General features: G+C 41.5%; 1 protein-coding gene across 3 annotated transcripts in view; it reads left to right on the forward strand.

The window, feature by feature from the left end:
• Positions 1-21,427, forward strand: part of TTC23 (tetratricopeptide repeat domain 23) — a 100,846-nt gene that overhangs the window by 23,961 nt on the left and 55,458 nt on the right. For all 3 annotated transcript variants that reach the window (XM_036878716.2, XM_036878718.2, XM_036878717.2), the window contains exons 2-5: positions 350-549; positions 7,224-7,347; positions 10,178-10,328; positions 10,518-10,643. In XM_036878716.2, the coding sequence (XP_036734611.2) occupies positions 370-549; positions 7,224-7,347; positions 10,178-10,328; positions 10,518-10,643 (581 nt within the window). In that variant the 5' untranslated portion in view covers positions 350-369. The remainder of the gene's footprint in view (positions 1-349; positions 550-7,223; positions 7,348-10,177; positions 10,329-10,517; positions 10,644-21,427) is intronic.

Below are 21,427 nucleotides of genomic sequence, written 5' to 3' on the forward strand. Positions count from 1 at the left end.
AGAGTTATAACAAATCAGTTGATTTCTGTATATTATATATTATATATGTATTACATGTCATGTATTATGCATATATATGTAATATTTGTTATGTTTTATGTATATGTATTATAAACAAAGAATGCTTGGCTTAGTTAAACCTGTAAATTAGTCTGAACATTTTACAAAGAAGTAAGTATTAGCTACTGGAATCTTTTCGGATAGAATGCTACTAATTTCAAAGAAGTCATGGGTATAGTGCTGAAATTTACTTAGATTCTAGTCTCAATTTCTAGGAAGAAATGTGTATTTATAAAAGTAACTATGGAAATTAGCATTTAACACCTTTATTTTCCTTTTTGAAAATTAGAGGACAATGTATATAAAAATATGCAAGAATCACAGGAAATCCACATATCCAACCACCTAGATGAAATTGTTGCTGCTGTCAGCATAACGCCTAGAGAGAAGATCCGCAGCAAGCTGCCTCCGACAGCACTCTTCCAGCCTCCTCGAGAGAAACTCCTCCTCTGTGAAGAGAAAGCGAAGTCCTGTTCCAGCAGTCACGAAGTAAGGAGGCTTTCTTTTTTCCACCTGAGCTCTGGTAGTTGAGACGTTACTTTCCTACTCTCAAGGGTTTGGTACAAGAGAGTACTGCCTTATGTTTGCTGAATGAATGCACAAATGAACAAACAAATACACCCTGACCTCTGGCAAGTGTATACTAGACCGATTGGTTGTAGGTTTGACCTACTGCATTCATTTTCCATCGGTCAATAACTATTTATTGTATCCTCCTGTGTGCCAGGCCCAGGCACTGGACTACAGCACAAACTAGATGAAGCTTCCGCTCTTATAGAGCTTAAGATTCTGATGTTCTTCATCTTCTTGTTCTCTGCTTAGTTCTTTCCCAGTCTCTTCTCAGCTTCACTCACTCAGTCCATATGCATTTCTCTATCCCTCTTATGTGCTGGAAACTGCTTGTCTGTTCTCTTAGTTCGCAGATATCTCCTGTAAACATCATGTGTGCAGATGCAGGAGCACAGAGGGGAGAGCTACAGCCTCTGCCTGGAGGGACTCATGGTTTGGGAAGATAGTCAGTGTGATAAGCTCTGTGATGGACACAACTCTGGTGAAATAGATGCAAAATAAGGGGGAGGAGGATGAGCCCGGAGCTGGTGGAGGGACTGCAATCAAAGCATGCTTCTTAGGATGGGGTTGCTTAGGTAAGGAAGGGGATGATAGTGTTCTGGGCAGAGACAGAAGATGGGTAAGAAGAGTAGAGATGGTGGGATATTTTGACAAGATTGTGGAAAGGTGAATCAGTGGGACCTGGGAGACCAAGAGGATACAGGGATTGGAGAGGTAACAGTGAGCCAGAGAGGATGTGTACAATTCCTGACTTAGGTCTCAGCCACCTCGGGAGACTCGAGGCTTGCCAGTGCCCGTCATCCTTATGAATGCGGGAAGCAGAGCAGGATTATGGAGAGGGTATCATCTCAGTTTTGAATATGTGCTTATTCATTATGCAACAGATGTTTATTCAGTACCTGATATTGCCAGGTCCTGTGCTAGGTAGGCATTAGGCCAGCAGCTTTTCCCAACCAGAGCACTGCAAGAGAATAAAGCCCAAATGCCCTAAGGCAGTTAGTGTATATAAAGAATAACTTCTGTACCTGAATGGTACAAAAGTATTTTCTGTGCTCTGCAGTGCAGATGAGGAACCCCTGGATACAGCAGTGAACAGGACAGACGGGTTGCATGCCCTCATGGAACTGAGGGGCAACTGACATGACATTGTTAATAAACCAGCTGACTAGGGAATGTATAAATGCTACAGAGGAAACAGAGTGGGCATATCTTGGGTAGAGTGGTTAGGGGGTTGGGGGGCCACTGTGAACAGGTGACATATGAGCTGAGACCTGAAGAGAAGGAGCCTGCATGGAGCAGCTGAGGGAAAAGAGTTTCAGGAAAGGAACAGTACACATAAAGTCTGTAAGGTAGGCACAAGGGTGATGCTTTTGAGTGAAAAAGGGAAGTGGCAGGTCGGTGTGAAATGCAGTTGAGGAGGCGGTCAGCCCTGAGGGCTTTGTAGGTCCCAGGCTAAGTACCCTGCAAGGCCTTCAAAGTGTTTTCATGAAAGTATTAACACGATAAAATTTGCTCCTTAAAATGTTCGTTTTTTTGGTAATTTTTTATTTTAAAATACTTTCAGATTTACCAAAAAGTTGCAAGATTCACCAATTGTTAACATTTACTTTATTGCTTTATTTTTCTCTGTGTGTCAGTTTTCTCAACTATCTGAGAATAAGCTACAGATGTTATAGCCCTTTAACCCTAAATACCTCAGTATACATTTCCTCAGAATAAAGGATATTTTCCTATATAACCACAGTACAGTAATTGAAATTAGGAAATTAATATTGGTATATTGCTATTATCTAATCTATAAACCTTTATCCATATTTCTCCAGTAATCTCAGTACTGTCTTTTACAGAAAAAAAAAATCAGACAGATCTGTGCTCTGGTCCATCAATTAGCTGAATATAGCTGCCAAGGCTCCTTTGGTTTCTAGTCTACAAGAACAGTTCCTTGGCCCCTCTTTGGAGTTGATGATCTTGGTGTTTTTTAAAGTACTGTTATTAGTCTGCTTGGGTGGCCATAATAAAATACCACAGACTGGGGGGCTTAAACAACATAAGTTTATTTCTCACAGTTCTGGAGACCAGAAGTCCAAGATCAAGGTGCCAGTAGGATGGATGTCTGGTGAGAGCCCTCCCCTTGGGTTGCAGAGGGTGCCTGCTTGCTCTGTGCTCACAGGGCCTCTTTGTGTGCGTGTGGGAGGGGGAAAGCTGTGGGAAACGGTGACTCTTCTTGTAAGAAAACTAATCTTATTAGATCAGGGCTCCACCTTTATGACCTCATTTAACCTCAGTTTCTTGCATAGAGGCCCTATCTCCACAGGCCAAAATGAGGGTTAAGGCTTCAACATATGAATTTGATGGAGCTACAAACACTCAGATCATAACAAATGTACTCTAATTACTTTGTAGAATAGCTCCCATTTTTCATGTGTTTCCTTTTGGTTAGGTTCAGGCTATCCGTTTTGGACAAGGATTCCATAGACATGATACAGGGCCCTTTTAGTGCATTGTATCAAGAGGCGTATGGTGTCTGTTTGTCTCATTACTATGGTGATAACTTTGATCTCTTGGTTAAGGAGCTCATTGGCAGGTTTCCTCACTAGAGAATTACTGATTCTTCCCTTTGTATTCAGTTAATCAGCTATTGCTATGATGTTTGTCAAATGGTGATGCTCTGACTTCAGCATTTTTTCAACATTTACCTGTTGGCATTCTTTTATAAGGAAAAGCTTTTCCTTATTCACACTTTATTACTCATTTATTTATGTCAGTACAGGTTCAGGAAATCCTGCTTTTCAAATGTGTTACAATCCATTATTACCATCGAAGCTTCAATTTCCCCATATTTGCCAGTATTTGCCCCTTCAAACTAGCTCCTGGGTCCTTGATGCAGTCTCCTTAATCTTTCCTTGACTTCTGGTACAGAAGGACTTCCTTGATTTCAGGTTCATTTTCCACTTTCCCTGTACCAGCTGCGATTCAGAAAACCCTAGTTCCTCTTAGTGAAGAATTATATTTAGACACCAAGATGTGGGTATTAAATACCCATTCATAAATATATATGGCCAGGCCTACTGATCATCGGAGTTGCATGTTTTAATATTAAGAAATTTAAGGCATTCCAGGTAGCTCAAGAATGGTGCTGTGGAAGGAGCTCTGGACTCTGCATCAAGAAGTTTGACTACAAGTTCTGACTCTACCAGTTGATGGCAAATCATCTCACATTTCTGGACTCACATTTCTTCTTTAAATCTTTAAATAGAGAGGATCAGATCAGATTACTTCCAATGCTTGCCCCATTTCTACCTGCTTGTACTTCTCTTCTGTCTACTCACTACCCATGCTTGTATAAGCAGAAGAAAGGTTGGAAAGCCAAAGGGTTGTGTGGACTGTTCATTCTAGCAAACAGGAGAGTGGAGTGAGGACAGGTTCCCGTTGCAGGTAGTGAGGACCAAGGTTATGACCTGGGTGGCCTGGCTCAGTCCACAGAGCCCCCTTCAAGAAATCTGGGGTTGGGGCAGATCCAATATCAGATCAAGTCCTTGCTCTTTTTGGCAGACTGTCCCCAGTGTTCTACTAATTTTTTTCTCATGCCCTTATGTATTCGCTCTCTGTCCAAGGAAGCCATTCCTTAATCTTCCCATCTATAGAGGCAATAAACAGATAATTCCCAAAAGAAGAAATACAGAGAGCCAATAAACATATGAAGATGCTCAGCCCCCCAGTCTGGAGAAAAAATTGCAAAGTAAAACAGGAGAAATGTGTGAGCTTGTGAGCTGACAAACTGGCAAGCTGAAAGCAAACCCATTTGTGCTCAGCGCTACGTAAGGGGCATCCCTCACTCACACCACTGTGCTTGAAATATGGATCTGCACAACCTCTTGAGCAATAGAAATAACTATACAAAGCTTCTGAATTTTGTATATCCTTTACCTAGTAATCACATTTCTAGGACTTTATTCTAAGGAAATACTTAGTGGGTGTGGTGAGCAAAGCTATCCACACCAGATGTTCAGAGAGTAAAAGACATAAAAACAACATAAATGCTTAATAACAGTGGATTAAGATACTCAATTATGATATATTCATACAATAAAATACTCTGCAGCTATTAAAAACTATAGCATAGGAAATGACTTGGAGAAATATTCATAAATTGTTAAAATAGTTAGTTGTAAAGCCATATGTAGACTATGAGCCTGTTTTTGAAAAAGGTAAATACATAGATTCATAGAACTAAAAAATAGAAGGATGTGTAGCTACCTGGTTATCTCTAGGTGAGCTAGCAAAATGATTCATTATTGTGTTCTTTTTGCTCATGTGTATTTTGACAATGAGCGTGTATTACTTTTGTAATAAGAAGAAATGTTAGTATTGAAAAAAGCCACAGCTTTTCAACTGATTTTCAAACAGGACTTGAATCTGATTTTCCTGTTTTAACTTTGACACTGATAAAGGGGAATTTCTTTTTACTGTGGAGTGAGTGTGGTGCCCCTCACCTTCCTCCTATTAGGTCACAAAAGTGACTGTCATGTGGTCAACTGTCTATTTTTACCAAGAAGAATGTTGTTAAACAGCAGCAGACTTACAGACTCCAAGAAGGGACCAGCAGTTACCAAAGGGAAGGGGTAGGAGAGGGTGGGCAGGAAGGAAGAAGGGGATTAAGGGGCATTGTGATTAGCACACATAATGTAGAGGGGGCACAGGAAAGGCAGTATAGCACAGGGAAGACAAGTAGTGACTCTATAGCATCTCACTACACTGAGGGACAGTGACTACAATGGGGCTGGTGGGGGGGACTTGATAATATGGGTGAATGTTGAAACCACAATGTTGCTCATGTGAAACTTTCCTAAGACTGTATATCAGTGATGCCTTAATAAAAAAAACAAAAGAAAAAGAAGAATGTTTCAGGGTGAAAGTGCGTTTAGTCCCTCTGGGACAGTGTGGAGCTTAGGCATGGACTGGGGGTACCCCCCAGGTCTTCTCCTGGATCTTCTGCACAGGTCCGTCCTTGTTCTCACCTTTCTTCCATGCTTTGCCCCCTTCAGCTTTCTTTAATCAGTGGTCCTACCCCCTACCTTCTCTCTCACTATTCCAGTTACCCATTGCTACATAATACCCCAACGCTTAGAGGTGTAAGATAAAAACAGCCATTCGTTTTGTTCATGAACCTTCACTTTGTGCAGAGCTCGGTGGGGACGGATCAGCTCTGCTTCACGCAGCATCAGCTGGGCTCAACCTGTGTGGAGAATCCCCTGCCAGGGTGGCCCCACCTCTACAGTCGACTAACCGGCACCAGCTATGGGTGCCTGTCCACTGGGGCCTTTCCATGGGGCCATTTGGGCTTCCTCATGGCATCGTGCTTGGGTTACTTAGTTTGCTAGGGCTGCCGTACAAAATACGTCAGGCTGAGCTGCTAACAGAAGAAGTTAATTTTCTCACAGTTCTGGAGGCTGAAGCCCAAGATTGCAGGGCTGGCAGGGTTGATTTCATTTGGGGGTCTCTCTCCTTAGCTGACGAGGGCTGCCCTCTCGCTGGGTCCTTGCATGGTTTCTCTTTGTGCGTGCCCTCTCTGGCATCTCCTCCTCCTAGGACATTAATCATATTCGATTAGGGCCCTACCCTAATGGCCTCAATTTAACCTACCTCTTTAAAGACCATCTCTCCACATATGGTCAGATTCTGAAGTACTTGGGACTTCAGTTTTGAGGTCGGACAGCGGTGGGTGAATGGGGGTGGTGGGACGCAATTCAGTAACAGGTTCCAGTAGTACCTAAGAAGAGAAAGAAAGTACAAGCTGCTAGTTCCTTAAGACCTGGGGCTGAAAACTGGCTCTGTATCATTTCCTCCATATTCTGTTGGCCAGACAGTCCTAAGGCCCAGATTCGAAGGAATGGGGACACAGCCCCCTATTTCTGCATGGAAGCAACATCAGAGAATTTTGGAGCTGTATTTCAAAACTACCAGCCTTTCTTTGAATGTATTGCTGCTCTGAGCTGACCTGGAGCTGGAAATCCACAGTTGCCTGTTCTCTGTGTCCTGGCACTGAATGCAGATATGATTCTCACTCCTTTCATGAAATTGTCTGGCAGTCCTGCCAACCTCATTTGCTATCCTATTGTCTCAGGCTGCTAAGGAAGGTATTTAAATTGAGGCCTAGAGGTCATTATTTGAAAACCACTACCACTTGCCCACTGGTTGTGTCTGAATATGTAGTAACTGTTCATTCATGGGCAGATGGAAAACTTAAAGAATGATAGATGAACGCTGCATGGTTTCTATTTCTTCTTTATTTCATTACTTTTTTATCATGTAGTATAAATTCGAAAGTACTATAAATTTAAGTATTCTATACGTTTTACTAGTTTCTTCTATTTATTGCCTATTTCATCGTACCAGATGAACGGCCTACTGTCCAAAACAGATCTTTATCTTTTCTGTTCTCTGATGTATCCCAAGGGCTTAGAACCAAGTCTAACGCATAGTAGGCACTTAATAAATATATATGGTATGGACAGAAGTGCAATTGATTCTGTGCTTTGTGACTCTGCGATTTCAGTTGTCCCACCGTTGAGCCCATTTTCTCTTCCTCCCAGTATAAACAGGCTGTTCAGGAGCTTGTGCGCTGTGTAGCCCTGACAAGAATTTGCTACGGCGACTCACACTGGAAACTAGCGGAGGCGCATGTTAATCTGGCTCGGGGCTACCTTCAGCTGCAGGGTGAGTTCATCTCAGACTGAAGAGGGCCATTTGGTTGCTTTCCACTCTTTTCCTCAAATCTAACTTGTATTTAACTAGAAAGATTAGGTTTTCTTGGGTATTCTCCTCTACCCATTGAGAAGTCATGTCCTTTCAGGAAGAGTCAATGGGATTTTTTATACAATACATAAAAAAGAGAAAGAAAATCTTAGCCCTTCCGAGTTTTGTTTTTTATGATCTTAAAAGTAAGGTTCTTGGGAGAGAATTCATTTGTTTTCTTGAAAACATTGTAGGAAGGACTTAGGGGTCTAAAATGGGATCCATTCACAATTGTATTGACGGAGACCCTCTTGTCTGTTAAATGACTGCCCCCACCCCCCACCAATAAATAAAAAACTAAATCAAGCTGGCAATAAACAAAAGGTAATGTATTTAAAAAGTTAATGTATTGGCTCATACGACTTAAAAATCCAAGGGTAAAGCTTACTGTAGACTTACCCAAGTCCAGGTGTTCAAACATTATGATCAGATTCTGTTTCTTTCTTTTCCCACCACCTGGCTCTGCTTTTCTCTCCATTTTCAGTCAGGCTTTGCTCACATAGCTGCAGCCAGGCTGCCAGAGCTTTAGACTTCCTTTCTCAGCATTCCCAGGAAAATAGGAATGTCTCTCCACCCAAATCTCAGGATTTGGGGCTCCTAATTGGACTGACTTGGGTTGTATGACAAGGCACGGAATAGTCTGATTGGTTAAATCTGCCTTTTGGCACCACCAGATCCTGGGGACAGGCTGGCCTTGGCTAGATCACATGGATTGGTTATGCAGAGGTGAGGCATTCCACAGCCCCCCCAAAAAAAACAGAGAAAGGGAGACTACATACAGGGAAGGCAGAAAGAACAGGATGTCATGTCTTCTCCTTTCTAACTGGGCAACCACGGCCTAGCAGTACTAGAGGACATCTCTGTACTCTATTTCTTCCACTGGGAAGTGATGGTAATGAAGATCGTGGTAACTTCCCAGGACTGGTCCAGTGAACAAAATACAAAAGTGGAAAACACCGTAATAAATTTGGCCAAATATGATTATAGATTGGTCCGACCTGTTAGATCAAAGACTCTTAGAACCAGAGGGCCAGAGGGGAGCTTGGCAATCATCTAGTTCAAACCCCCTGGTTCTAGTTCAAACCTCCTATTTTCTAGATTCAGAGGAAAGAGTGAGTCTAAGTTGCCCCAAATCACACTGTTAATAAGCAGCTGATCTGAGCCCAGGATTTTGGATGCCTGTGCCGGCGTCCTGGCATCTGAGATTTCAAATGTTGCTTTTCTTCTACATTCTGATACCCTTCTGCATGATAGTCTTTCTTTCTCAATTTAAAGTAAAAGCACTATCTACTATACATTAAGGTTGTATTGAATGCCAGGCACCATGCTATTTTCCATGCATAGTCTTACTCACTCTTCACCACAATCTTATAAGGTGTAGAATGTTATTATCCCTGTTGATAGTTGAGGAATCTGAAGCCAGCATTTCAGAGTCCGGTGGAACAGGCAATCCATTCTGGGCAATCTGCCCTCAGAGCCAATGCTCTTAAAGCTCAGCCCATGCTGCCTCCCGGAGATTGAGTTGAAGTTCCTGGAGGGAACCAGTCAAAGTTAAAAATACAGTGCACCACTGTGGCATCTTGCTGCACTGATGGACAGTGATGCAATGGGGTTTGGTGGTGGTGGGGGACTCGATAATAGGGGTGAATGTAATAACCGCATTGTTTCTCTTGTCAAGCCTTCATAAGAGTGTATATCAATGATACTTAATTTAAAAAAATACAATGCACCAGGCCTTTTGTGATATTGCATGCATAATTGACACTAATAAATTTCTGGTACGTTGAATACGTGCGTGCTTTAAAAAAAATAAGACGAAATTCTGTAAAAATTCCCACACGAAGAGCATGCCCTGGATTTTCTCCAGAATAAAATATATTTTTTCTGTTGTTTAGACATAGGGACAGAATGAACTTCATATTTTGACTTTTTTTTAGAGTTTTGAGATATGCTTTCATATAAAGAAGAACAAGATCAGGGTGTATAGATGGGGTTAGTAGAGGGTGTCCGTGTTAGGGAGAAGGATGGGAGTGTGGGGATGTCAAAGCCCTGGAACCTAATGGGTGATCCCAGTGTCACACTTGCCACAAGTTAACAAGTCCGTGGAAGAACACTTCCATGTACTCAGAAGTTATTCTTGATAGTAAATTTTTTTTTCTCTCCAGTTTGTTTCATTTTAGTCTATTGTCACAGGAATAAGAGATTGTAGCACGTTGGCCCACTACCACATTGGAAGTGTATTTGTAAGTTTTGTAGATATCATCGTATTTGTATTATGTTAAAATAGCTCCCTAAAAGTTCTGACTACAGATGAGTGAGCAGAAGATTCAGAATTTTTAGTTCTTCATTATGATTGCTGGCATAAAGCCAGGATTAAAATTCACGAAGATCTTATTTCCTGCCCAGAATGCCGTAGTCCTGCATTCCATTTGCTATAATTATTTAAAAACATATTTTATGTCTGATATTGTTGAGGTTTCAGAGTTGTTCAATTCCTACTCATTCTGTTTATTTTAGTTCTAAAAAGACCATTTTGGGAAAATTGTATCTTGAATACAATTTTTTTTTGTTTTGTATGTAAAGCATGTGTTTGGCTTCTTTAGTCCTGATAGTATTTCAAGCTGCCCTGATGCCTCTCCACGTGCCAATAGACATGTGAAGGTGTCCTCATTAGTTCCCCAACCATAGGTAACTGTATTCCTGTCCAGCTGAGATGAGAGAGAAACTGAGACCTCTTTTTCTTTGCTCACAGGGCTGTCACTGCAGGCAAAACAACACGCAGAAAAAGCCAAGGAAATCCTCACCAGCTCCATTGTGCCTCCCTATGACGACAACACTGATGTTTTCAAGTGTTCGGTTGAGCTATTCCACACCATGGGGAGAGCCTTACTCTCCCTTCAGAAGTATCCTTTTGCCTTTAATCTTCACAAATAGAAATGCCTTTCATAATACTTATATTTCATTTTCAAGACCAAGTCAAAAGCTGACAGATGCCTCAGGAGGGGTGATGGGAAGTATGAGCGTCAGGGATGTCCAGGAATTGGGGCCCCAGAGTCAAGAACTGAGTGTAAAGTTTCCTGAACGCAATTCAGATTTAAGGAAGCTTCAGAGAATTTGGCAAAAGCAGAGAGACTTTCAAAGGAGCTGCTGCAGTGTAGAAGGATTACAAAAGAAGAATGGATGGAAATTCAAGCAAGGATCAAATTGTCATTTGCACAGTGAGTTTCGTGTAGGACTTGTATATGTGATGGCTGGAGATTCTTTAGCAAAAGAATCTGTCTTCAGGCAGGAGTTGCTTCTCCATGATGCTGTGCCCATGGCTTCTCTATGGCCATTGTTCAGAAGTAAAAGACCACCACCGATGGTTATGTCAGAGCAGACACAGCCGGGACATACACATCAGTGACACTTCACCAAAAGAAAAGCCCTCTCATATATCCCACCTCCCCACTCCCCACTCTGCGCCACCCCGGCTGGGTCCCGGAGTGCTGGTGTCATTTTCTCTTTCTTGCCTACTCTCCCTGCCCTCTCATCCTGGCTCCTGCACCATCATTTCCCACCTCCCACCTGCTTCCTTATTTCCTCCACTGGTTTAGTCTAAAATATTTCAATACATTGAATTAATGATTAAGGCACCAAAGGAGAAAGATCCTAAAGATATCTGAATTGATGCAAATGAGAGGCTTTTTCTTTGTTCGTTCCGCCCCCACCCGACACTCACCAAATAAACACAGCTGACAGATACAATGCTTGGAGGCCAGGTAAGGGGATGAGCCTTGGGTAGTCAGACCTTTGGAACGTTGCATGTGGGAGGAAGAGGGTGGTGGAAGGTCTGTTCTAGAAGAGGCAGAGAATCCCCAGCCAACCTGCAGGGTGGCCCTTAGCCAAAGGTGGAAGAATTTAGTTTACCTTTATAACCAGGCTTCACGTACAAGTTGATTCCCAAGATAACTCAGAGAACCTGTGGAATCATTTTATGAAGGAAAGAGCCCTGAGAGAGGACCCCTAATGCTTCCATGTGATGGAAGCTGGGAAGGACCAACTTCGACTTGTGCTTTTAAAGATACGTTTTTCTGATCATGATTGTCATTCTTGTCATTTGTTTTTTACCTAGTGGGGAGTGGGGTGGGTGGCGTTTGGACATGAAGTGCAGAGAATTCATCAGTCCATGCAAGGCCTTTGGGATACTCTTTAAAATTGTCTTCCTTTTGTATCTGATCCTTACCCTCCTTCTGCCCACTCACATCACAGGTATTTATTTTAATGATGATTTATGTCTTTGAATATGTGTCTCTGAATAATAAGTACTACTGTTTCCTGTATTTATGTGTGTTGATCACAAGTCCAGTCGCACACCCGAGTGGGCAAGTTGCAATGAGAAAGCACTTAAAGACCAAAGGAAAGACCCAGATACAGCATATGAGACATGAGGGTTTATTGGGACCCGGTACAGGGATCCAGGAGCAGCCAGCTGGGCAAGGCTGCCAACTGCTCTCATGGACAGAAGGTGAACTGCTTCTATGGGGTGAGGGACAAAGACTGTGTGTGTTCGAAAAAGGGTATGTGATTTATGACTGTACTACACTCATGGTTTGCTAGAAGGGATCATTCTTGTGTGACCAGAGCTCCTGGAACCCAACCTTGTTCAGAGGGGTCTGCATCCCAGCAAGGAGCTTCCATGGATAAGGTGGGCCTGGATTTGGCCAGCCCCCGGCCATCAACACACCATAGACCCAGTATACCGCCCGATGGTGGACACGTGCTTATTTGGGACAAAAGGTTTACAAGCAGGCAGTGCTTGTTCCCACAGGGCACTTTAAGTTTGTGTAAGTTTGTAGTGCGTATCTCACTCTGTCTGTCACTCTTTCCCACTCAGCACTGTTTCTGGTCGCTGCCTGTTCACTGCCATGGCGGCTTCGTATTGCTCCATAGAATGCATTTGCCACATTGTGCTTATCCTTCCTCCTAGCAAGGGACATTCAGCTTGTCCCCAGCCCCCTGCTCCCATAAAGGCACCGCTATGAACATCCTTGTGTAGTTACCCTAAGAGAGACTCTTTCTGAGGCTTATACCCCAGGAGTGGGATTGCGTGGTCATAGGGTACAGCCCTACTTCAGGTTCACCACCCACTGGCAAATTGCTACACCCATCCTCATGCCCCTGCCCTCGCAGGGCGGGTGGGGTCCTGTTCCCTCACATCCCACCAACGTTTGGCATTGTTGATCTTTCTAACCTTTGCCAGCCTGCTGTGTATAACGTACTATCTAATTATTTTTCGACTTTACTTACGTTTCTCTTATTAGTGAGTTTGAGTAGCTCTTCGTATACTTAGTAGACATGGGGGATTGCCCTTCTATGAATTGTCTGTTAATATTCTTTTTCATTTTCTTTTGGAGTTTCCTTTACTTACCTTAATGAAAATCAATATTTTATTGTATAATTTAAGTAAGTAACATTGCAAATATTTTCTTACGTCTATTGCCCATTTATTAACTTATTAATCTATGGTGCTCTTCATGGCATAGAAATTCTTAGTTTTGCTAGAAGCAAATCCACTAATGTTTAACTTTATGATTTATGTTTTGGGTGTTTTTTTAGAAAATCTTCCCACCCAAGCATAAAAGATAGTCTCCAAAATGTCCCTATAAGTCTTTGTTTATTTAACATTATCCCACGTTTTAACATGTAGCATTATCACTCACATTAAGTTCGTAGTAGTCTCTAACCGCTTATAAATTACTCTTTAATCCAAAGATTATTCCATGATACATGTTTTAGTTTGCAGATATATAGCATTTTTCCAGGTATTCTGTTATTGATTTCTAATTTTATTGCATTATGGACAGAGACATATTTGTATGATATCAACTCTTTGAAGTTTACTGAAGCTTCCTTTTGTGACCCAGTCCATAGTCAATTTCCATGAATGTTCCAAGTGTGATGCAAAAGAAATTGTATTCTTTACTTGTTGTGTGTAAAGTTCTAATAAATATGTGGTCGGGTGACCTTCTTTATTCTGTTATTCAAATCCATATATTCCTTCATCTTTTGCCAATTTTATATGTTAATTTTTAAGATGAGTGTGCTTAAATTTCAAACTATAAATATTGATCCATCTACACATCTCTGTAGTTCTGCCATTTTTAAATGTATTCTGTTGAGTGGAAGGAGAATTAAACAGCAGCATATCTTCTAGATCTATTATTCTTTTGGTCAGTATATATTATCCTTCTGTATCTGTTTTGCCTACTAATAAAATTCATACTTTGGCTCTCTTTTGGTATACACTTTTCTATATCTTTTTCCATCCCTTAATTTTCAATCTCCATATTTTTTGTTTTAATTACTGATATATTTGACTTTAAATTTCCTTTTGTGCTACCAGTTTTTAATATTCCTTTCTCCTTTCTTGCCTTCTTTTAGTCAAATATTTCTAGCATTCCAATTTCCTACCTATTGATTAGTATATTATACATTATTTTATTTTTCTTCTATTGGTTACCATAGATTTTGTCACTTTTATCCATGACTTATTAAGCTCTAATGCAAATTAGTTAATAACTGCTTCCTTGACAATACATTGACCTTTGAGCATGTTAATTCTCTTTATTCCCTTCTGCTTGGTACTATGTTGTTTTGTATTTAAATCACCACACAGTTCAGACAACAGACAGGAACAAGATGTAATACATGTAACTGACAAAGGACTCATATCTAGAATCTGTAAAGAACTCCTATATATCAGTAAAACAATGACAAACAATTGAATGGGAAAATGAGCAAAAGACTTCACAAAAATGATACTCACATAGCTAATAAACATACTAAATGGTGTTCCATCTTACCTATCATCAGGGAAAAGAAAGTTAAAACCGTAAGATACTACATTTCCCCTAGAATGGCTAATGTTTTTAAAGATTGATAATATCAAGTGTTGACAAGGATGTCATGCTCTCATATACTTTCTTATATGTTGTTTAGAATATATTTGGTATAATTATTTTAGAAAACTTTCTGGCTTTATCACCTAAATGTGAATGTTTGCATGTCCAGTGACCCAATAGTATCTTTCCTAAATATACACCCAATAGAAATGCACACACATGTTCATCAAAGGACAGAGCCAAGAATGTCCAAAGCCACATTATTTGTAATAGCCAAGAATTAGAAACAATCAAATTGTTCATTAAAGTGGAATAGATTAAATTGTGATCTGTTCATACAAAGAAAATGATCAAGTTGCTCCTATACTTAACATCATGGATCACTCTTACCAACAAAATGTTTAGTGAAAAAAGCCAGACCCAAAAGAGTTCATACTGTCTTGTTCCATTTATGTAGTGAGAAGAGGAAGACAGTAATGACTGGGAGGGCCCTACCTGTCCAGAATTTCTTCCTGCAAGGAGTAGGTATCCCATCTTGTATTGTAAAAAAGGAAATATGCAAATAAGAGGTCCCAGATCTGATGTTTGTTGCATCTGTTGAAACCTGACCCGTGTTATTTGTACTTAGTGTTGAGCACTGTTAGAGTAAATTACCCTGCGCCAGGATTCGGCACCTCCTCTAATGCTGTTAATTAGCAGTACCAAGCCTTGCCAGCAGATGGCGGGCCTCGCACGTATCTAACAAGAATTGATGTTACTGTTCGCAGCGGTCCTACGAAGTTACTTTTGTTTTTAGCGGTGTTGGTTTAAACTTTGCTACGTCTTTACGTCCCGATTCTTCACAATGACATGTTCCTGGAACTTGTGTGTTTAAACTACATTGTTTTCATTGATCACTTCGTTTTGTTTTCTCATTGACGTGTGACAGTTTTGCCCAAAGTGATCCACTTTAGAAAGCAGCCGAGGCTTTGGTTTGGCGCTTTCCTGTAGTTAAGCTCACAACCACACAGGCCTTTCCTTTTGCCAGTCCTTGGTATTGGAAGACCAGGATTTCTCAGGCAGCTCTCGCGAGATTTATGTTTCTCTTAAAAGGGTATCTTTTTCATACATCCTCTTCTTCCTTCTGCCTTGCCTTTTATGGTGCCCATCAGACCAGGCCCGTTCTCTTCTCCTGGTGCTGACAGCTCAGTGCTGCAGTGACTCATCCTCTGTGCTTTCCATCTCTAACTGTGGCCTGAAGCTTTGACCCTTCTACCTGTCCTCTCTGTTTCAGCACTACTTCATTCACTAACTATGTATTCACTTTGGAATATGAATCCAAATCACATGTTCCTATGTGCTCAGTTGTTTTTTAAATGTGATTAAGAAAGTCACTGGTGAAAATGGGCAAATTCTTCCCCAATGTTAAGAATTATTTTTACCCTGGTTACTGATAAGTAGATCCCCAGAGACAGATAGCTGTCGTTATATACACAGGCATTCACCACGGCATACGAGTGTACACACACAGCCCTTTCAGAAGGGTTTTGCTCTGTTTCTATGTGACATGACGGTGAGGATCTATTGAGGCAGCTGCTCCAGAACGTGTGAACTTCCCGGGCTATGACTGTGACATGTTCTCGTTAGAGAGTTCTACAGCTTGTGCTGAATTAGCTTTCAGGTGTGCCTGAGATGAGCGGTCTCTCCTCAGAGCATCAGCAGGCCACCTCCCAGACATCTCTAAGGAATGTGACATGGTGTGATTGGCAGCGTGGGCTTCAGAGTCAGGTGGCCCTGCCTTCAAATCTGTGTGCATTCCACCCTCCCAGCTGCAGGACTGTGGGCAAGTCCCACACTCTCCCCGCTTGTTAAAGTAAGAACAGTCAGACCTCAGAGGTCTGTGATGGCGAAATGGACCCTCATTCAAGCATCTGGGTACATGGTAGACCCTTTTAAAGCATTGTTGTTATCATTATTATGTGATTGAACACTTTTGTTTCTGCAGTTTTATCCCAGATATGATTTCATTCGAAGTCATGTACTTATATCATAGATGAAGATTCTGTACTTCAAGATTGCCCCTGGCATGCAATATTCTTTCCTGTATTTTTATCCTATGATTTGAGAAGGCTAAATTTTTTATTCTTTTCTTTTTGCGAACTGCCTAAGCTGAAAATAAGATAGTCTTAGATGATTTTTATTAAGCGTGAGTTTGTTTTTATTTTGCTTTTTCTTGATTCATTACAGTTATGAGATTTGGAAAGTGATTCTATCATAAATCTTCCAAAAAGGAAAGGAAATAAAGGTAGGTTTCTCCCTTAGCCAGTACTTGGTGGGAAAGGGTAAAAGGTAATGTAGAAAACAATGGCCAGTTGGGCAGTGCAGGTATCTACTGGCCATCGCTCATTAGGCTGGTGGGATTCTACTTAGTTCCATATACTTCCCCATAAAACATTCCCAAGGTCTTCTGTTGAGAATTTTGATACTTCAGTAATAGCTTTTGCTTTTAGACCCCACAGTCTCCCCAAATTGGTCAAGTCAGGCATCTCCAAGTCTGACTGTTGCTCTCTGGAGTCGGCTTGTTCTTCCTCCCTTCCTTTCTTTCTTTCCATACCATCGCCTGGAGGTCTTTGCTGTCTAAGTTGCAACTCTGTCAATGTGTTTCCTTAAAGAATCACTTTCTCTGCATTTGTCTTTTGGGCGTAAAAGCTCTGACAAATAAATGCTCCTGTGTTCAGAGTCCTGCCTTAACCTTCCCTGCTCTTATCCAAAGAGCTGTTCCCCCTGTCAGCCCCTCATGGCACACTATGTGCCTGGTATGCTTCATGCTTATTTAACAAAGAACGAAATCCTTTGTTTTTTCTCTAGCACTCTTTCTCATCCTATATTCCTATGACTGAAGAGATGCTATTAACTTACAGAAGATCTGATTTTTTTTAAATCAATTTTTGAATGTGGAAAAACAGACAACACACAGCACAGATTACTTTCATACACTTTAGCCACTTTCTGTAACTCAAATCCCCTAGAGCTGTAAGTTTCAGAGAATGCATTTTCATCTTTCCCTTTCACACATTATATCCTTATAACCCACTTCCTTAAACACCTGCAAATCATAAAGACGATTTTAAACCACCACACTAGCTACTAACTCGTGGCCCCCATCTGTGCCAGGATCTTGCTAAGGCTTTGGAGACCTCATCTCATTTAATCCGCAGTCCACCCTATGAGGTGGGTACCCTTAGTATCCCATTTACCAATGAAGCAACTGAGGCTGAGAGAAATGAGGCCACTTCCCCAGGTCACACGGCTGGACAGTGGCAGAGCAGACCCAGGTCTCTCAAGCTCTGGCATCTGGGCCCTTCCCCACAGCACCGAGCACTTTCACTAGCACAGAATGGAAACTTCTACAGAGCAAAGCCTGTTACCTGTATGTGCCAGGTAGTAGACAGAGACCCACATGTAAATCTTCTCCTGCTTTAACTCTAGACAATCCCACTTGTCCTCTTTCAGGACTGATTCCTCACCATATTCCAATCATCAGCAACTTCCCCACAAAGCCTCTGCTTTTCACTGGTGCTCAGTATTCTTGCCAAATTCTAGAGTTTTTAAAAGGAAACCCTCTGTTGCCTTAGTGATACCATAGAAGATTCATTTGTTTGTTGCATGTTAAAACAAGACTCCATCCCTGTGAGACTTTCTGAAGCTCATCTGAAATGAGATAGTGGCTCATTATGCACTCTGTAGATTACTGTGGATGTATTTTCATTCAATAAAATATGCCACGGTGTAAGTTGTGGACCTGCCAGATTAGCATACTGCCACATTCTGCTCAAAATTCTCTATCTTTTCATCTGTCTAGTGTGTTTCCTAAAGCTGCCTAAACACATTACGGGCACACTAGGTAATAAATCCTCAAAGCGTTCCTGGCAGGTAGAAATGGAAAGGAGAAAATGTTGCTCTCCCAAACATTACATATGAGCAAATGGAGACAGACAAGATTACCTGAAATTGACTGATGCTTTAAGTAAGTTAGAGATGGAGGTAAGACTGTAATTTAGTTATTTCCTGATATAGGATCCCTCAATTCCTTTTTTATTAAATATATTGTGAAGCTAAAGTAATTTTATTTCCTCTCTTCTCTTCTCTTCTTGTGAACAGCATACCCCCAATGAGCTCCAGAACACCCACTGTAGATGGCATGAGCTTGCCAGCCTCCATCTCTGGCTGCTGTAGTAGGTGCCAGGACCCTGGAGAAGGAGGTGACAGTAACTTCAAAGGGTGAGCCATAGAAAGGGCTTCATTCTTTGCACACACTACACAATAGAATGTTGTGTTTGTTCATCTTCTAAACAAAATGTCTCAGGTCGGTGAAACTACAGAATTTGTTAAGTACTCACGTACACACTACCAGACTTACAAAATGGAATGTTTCAGATAAATGAAAGCGTGTTACATGTTCTTCCCAATTCTGTTTTCTTCCCCCCACGTTACAGGTAATTATTATGTTGAATTTAGTATTTCTCATTCCTCTGAGTGTGCACATGTAGAGCCAAATATACAGGATTATATTTTATTTTTTAAGTATTTATATTTCCTTCTTAGTTTGCTTCCCCCCCCACCATTACATTTGTATTTTTGAGATATGTCTATGTCAGCTGATACATGCAGCTTTACTCTCTTCATTTTAAACATCCATATTGTGTTTTTTCCATCTGACTTTCCCCTTAGTTCTCCCTTCTTGTGAGGGTGAACATATACGTTGGATAGGAATGAAATTCTAATTTCTCAGCTGTTACAATTTGCCTGATCACTCTTGTACCTGTCTCCTTTGGGCACACATTCAAGACTGTCTCTGAGGTATATGCTCAGGAGTGGAACTGCCTACTTGACAAGTATCCACATCTTCTACTTTACTGTGTTTGTCAAATGCAAATTTATACTCTCACCAGCAGGATATATAAATTCCCGTTACTCCACATCCTTGCCAACCCTTGACATTGTCAGACTTCTCATCTTTCCTAATCATATGGTTTCTTTAATTGCATTCCCGATAGTGAGGTTGAACATTTTTACATACGTTTGTTGGACATTAAGATCTCCTGTTGTGTGCATTATGTATTCATATCTTTTGCTCATTTTTTTACTTGGTCTATTGCCTTTTCCTTATTAATTTGTGGACATTCTCCATATTTCTGGCAAATTACTTGCTAGTTACATATATTTTATGTACTCCAAATATATTGCTTGCCTTCTTGTTTTCTTTATGTTGACCTGATGCACAGGAATTTTTAGTTTTAATGTGACTAAATTTACCCGTCTCTTCTGTTCTGATTTGTACCTATTGTATCTTATTTCAGATAACCTTCCCTACCCAGAATCACAGAGTTACTTTCCCTTTCCCTTTTCCTTTTCTCTCAAACATATCAAAGTTTTGCTTTTAAAATTTAAGCCCCTACTACACTTGAAACTTTTGTGTACATAGTGTGAGAGATCTAATTTCTTCCCTGTTAGATAATCTAAGTGAGGAGTTAACTAGTTTTAGCTACAAGGGCAAGAAGGACTCAGAGTCAGAACAATCCAGTAGAGTTTGAGATGTGAGGCCAATAATTGGCTGACAAAAATCTTTCAAATGTAGAGGGTTCAGAAATGGCAATGAATCCACTTCATGGGGATGCCTCATGGGAAACTGTGCCTCCAGGGCTGGCATCACTAAATGTGGCTTGCTGAATGTCCCTGGAGTCACATGGTTTGCTTTCATTTGGACATTTTTGTAGCAGGAGCAAAACTATGGCCATATGTTTGTTCTTGCTGAATTTGCCTGCTTCCAGGTTTCCTTCTCAACAGCAGGCATTGAAGTAATAGAAAGCTGGGCTTCAGCAAAGTATGATTTACAAACTTGGTGCTCCTGCATCGAAGTCGCTGCTAAGTGTGAGTATGCCCAGGGTTTTTCTGTGCGCCTACTGGTGGAAGGAACACCTCTGGGCCTGGAGTCAGCCAGCAGGGGTTCCACATCAGTTTGCTAGCACTGCCATAACAAAGTACCACAACCTAGGTGGCTTAAACAACAGAAAGTTCTCCTCTCTTGGCTCTGGAGGCTGGAAGTCTGCCATAGAGATGTCAGCAGTATGGGCTCTTCCTGGGGGCTGTGAAAAAGAGTCCGCTCTATGCCTCTCTACTTGCTTCTGGTGGATACCGACCATCTTCTGTGTTCCTTGGCTTGTAGATGCATCACCCTGATCTCTGCCTTCATGTTCAGGTGGCGCTCTCCCTGTATGTGTCTCTGTGCCCAAAATTTCTCCTTTTTATAGGAACACCAGTCATACTGGACTAGGGCCCCTCTACTCTGTATGACATCTTCTTAATTTAACTAATTACATCTGCAATGACTCTATTTCCAAATAGTCATATTCTGGGACACTGGGGGTGAAGACTTCGACCTATAAATTTGGGGTGGGGCAGGGGAACAAAACTCAACCCTTTATAGGTTCTTACAAGGTTTCTTTTATTTCATCTTTTGTAAAAGCTCAACAAATTTCATCAACAAATTTCCCAACCCTTAATTAGATCAATAGTCTGTAATATTTTTGCAACCAAATCAGTGTGAGAACATGTTCCTTTCTTGAAGAATTTTTTTCCCTAAAATGTATTCTGGAATCTACAGAAATTAAGGTATGAACTACAGGCTCATAGTCTCTAAGCAAATGGATTTGCAGGTTCTCTTCCTTCCTCCCCTCCTCCCCCTTCTTTCCATCAGACACCTGGCACCCACTGTGTGGCAGACACTGTGCACGGTGCTGGAGGTGCCAAGGTGAGCGAGGCAGCTTCGGACCCTGCCTTCGCAGAGCCCAGCACTACCGGGATTGGTGCTGAGACGCCAGGCAGTTATAACACAGTATGAGAGCTGTTTCCTGAGCAGGGAGGCTCACAGTCCTGTGGGGGCAGAGCCTGATGTTCCCAGGGGCACCGGACCCAGCCTGGGACGTCTGGGAACAGAGCCAGGGCCCAGGCCACACCTTTTAAGGAGGCACTCCCTCTTTGGTGCTAACCATGCTCTTGCCCACCCCTGAGAGTCAGCACCACCTTAAATGGGGTGTATCTCATTGGTCCGCCTCTAGTCCTGGCCCTGGCAGAGGAAG

Source organism: Manis pentadactyla, chromosome 18 (assembly GCF_030020395.1).
Source record: "Manis pentadactyla isolate mManPen7 chromosome 18, mManPen7.hap1, whole genome shotgun sequence".
NCBI classification, from domain to species: domain Eukaryota; kingdom Metazoa; phylum Chordata; class Mammalia; order Pholidota; family Manidae; genus Manis; species Manis pentadactyla.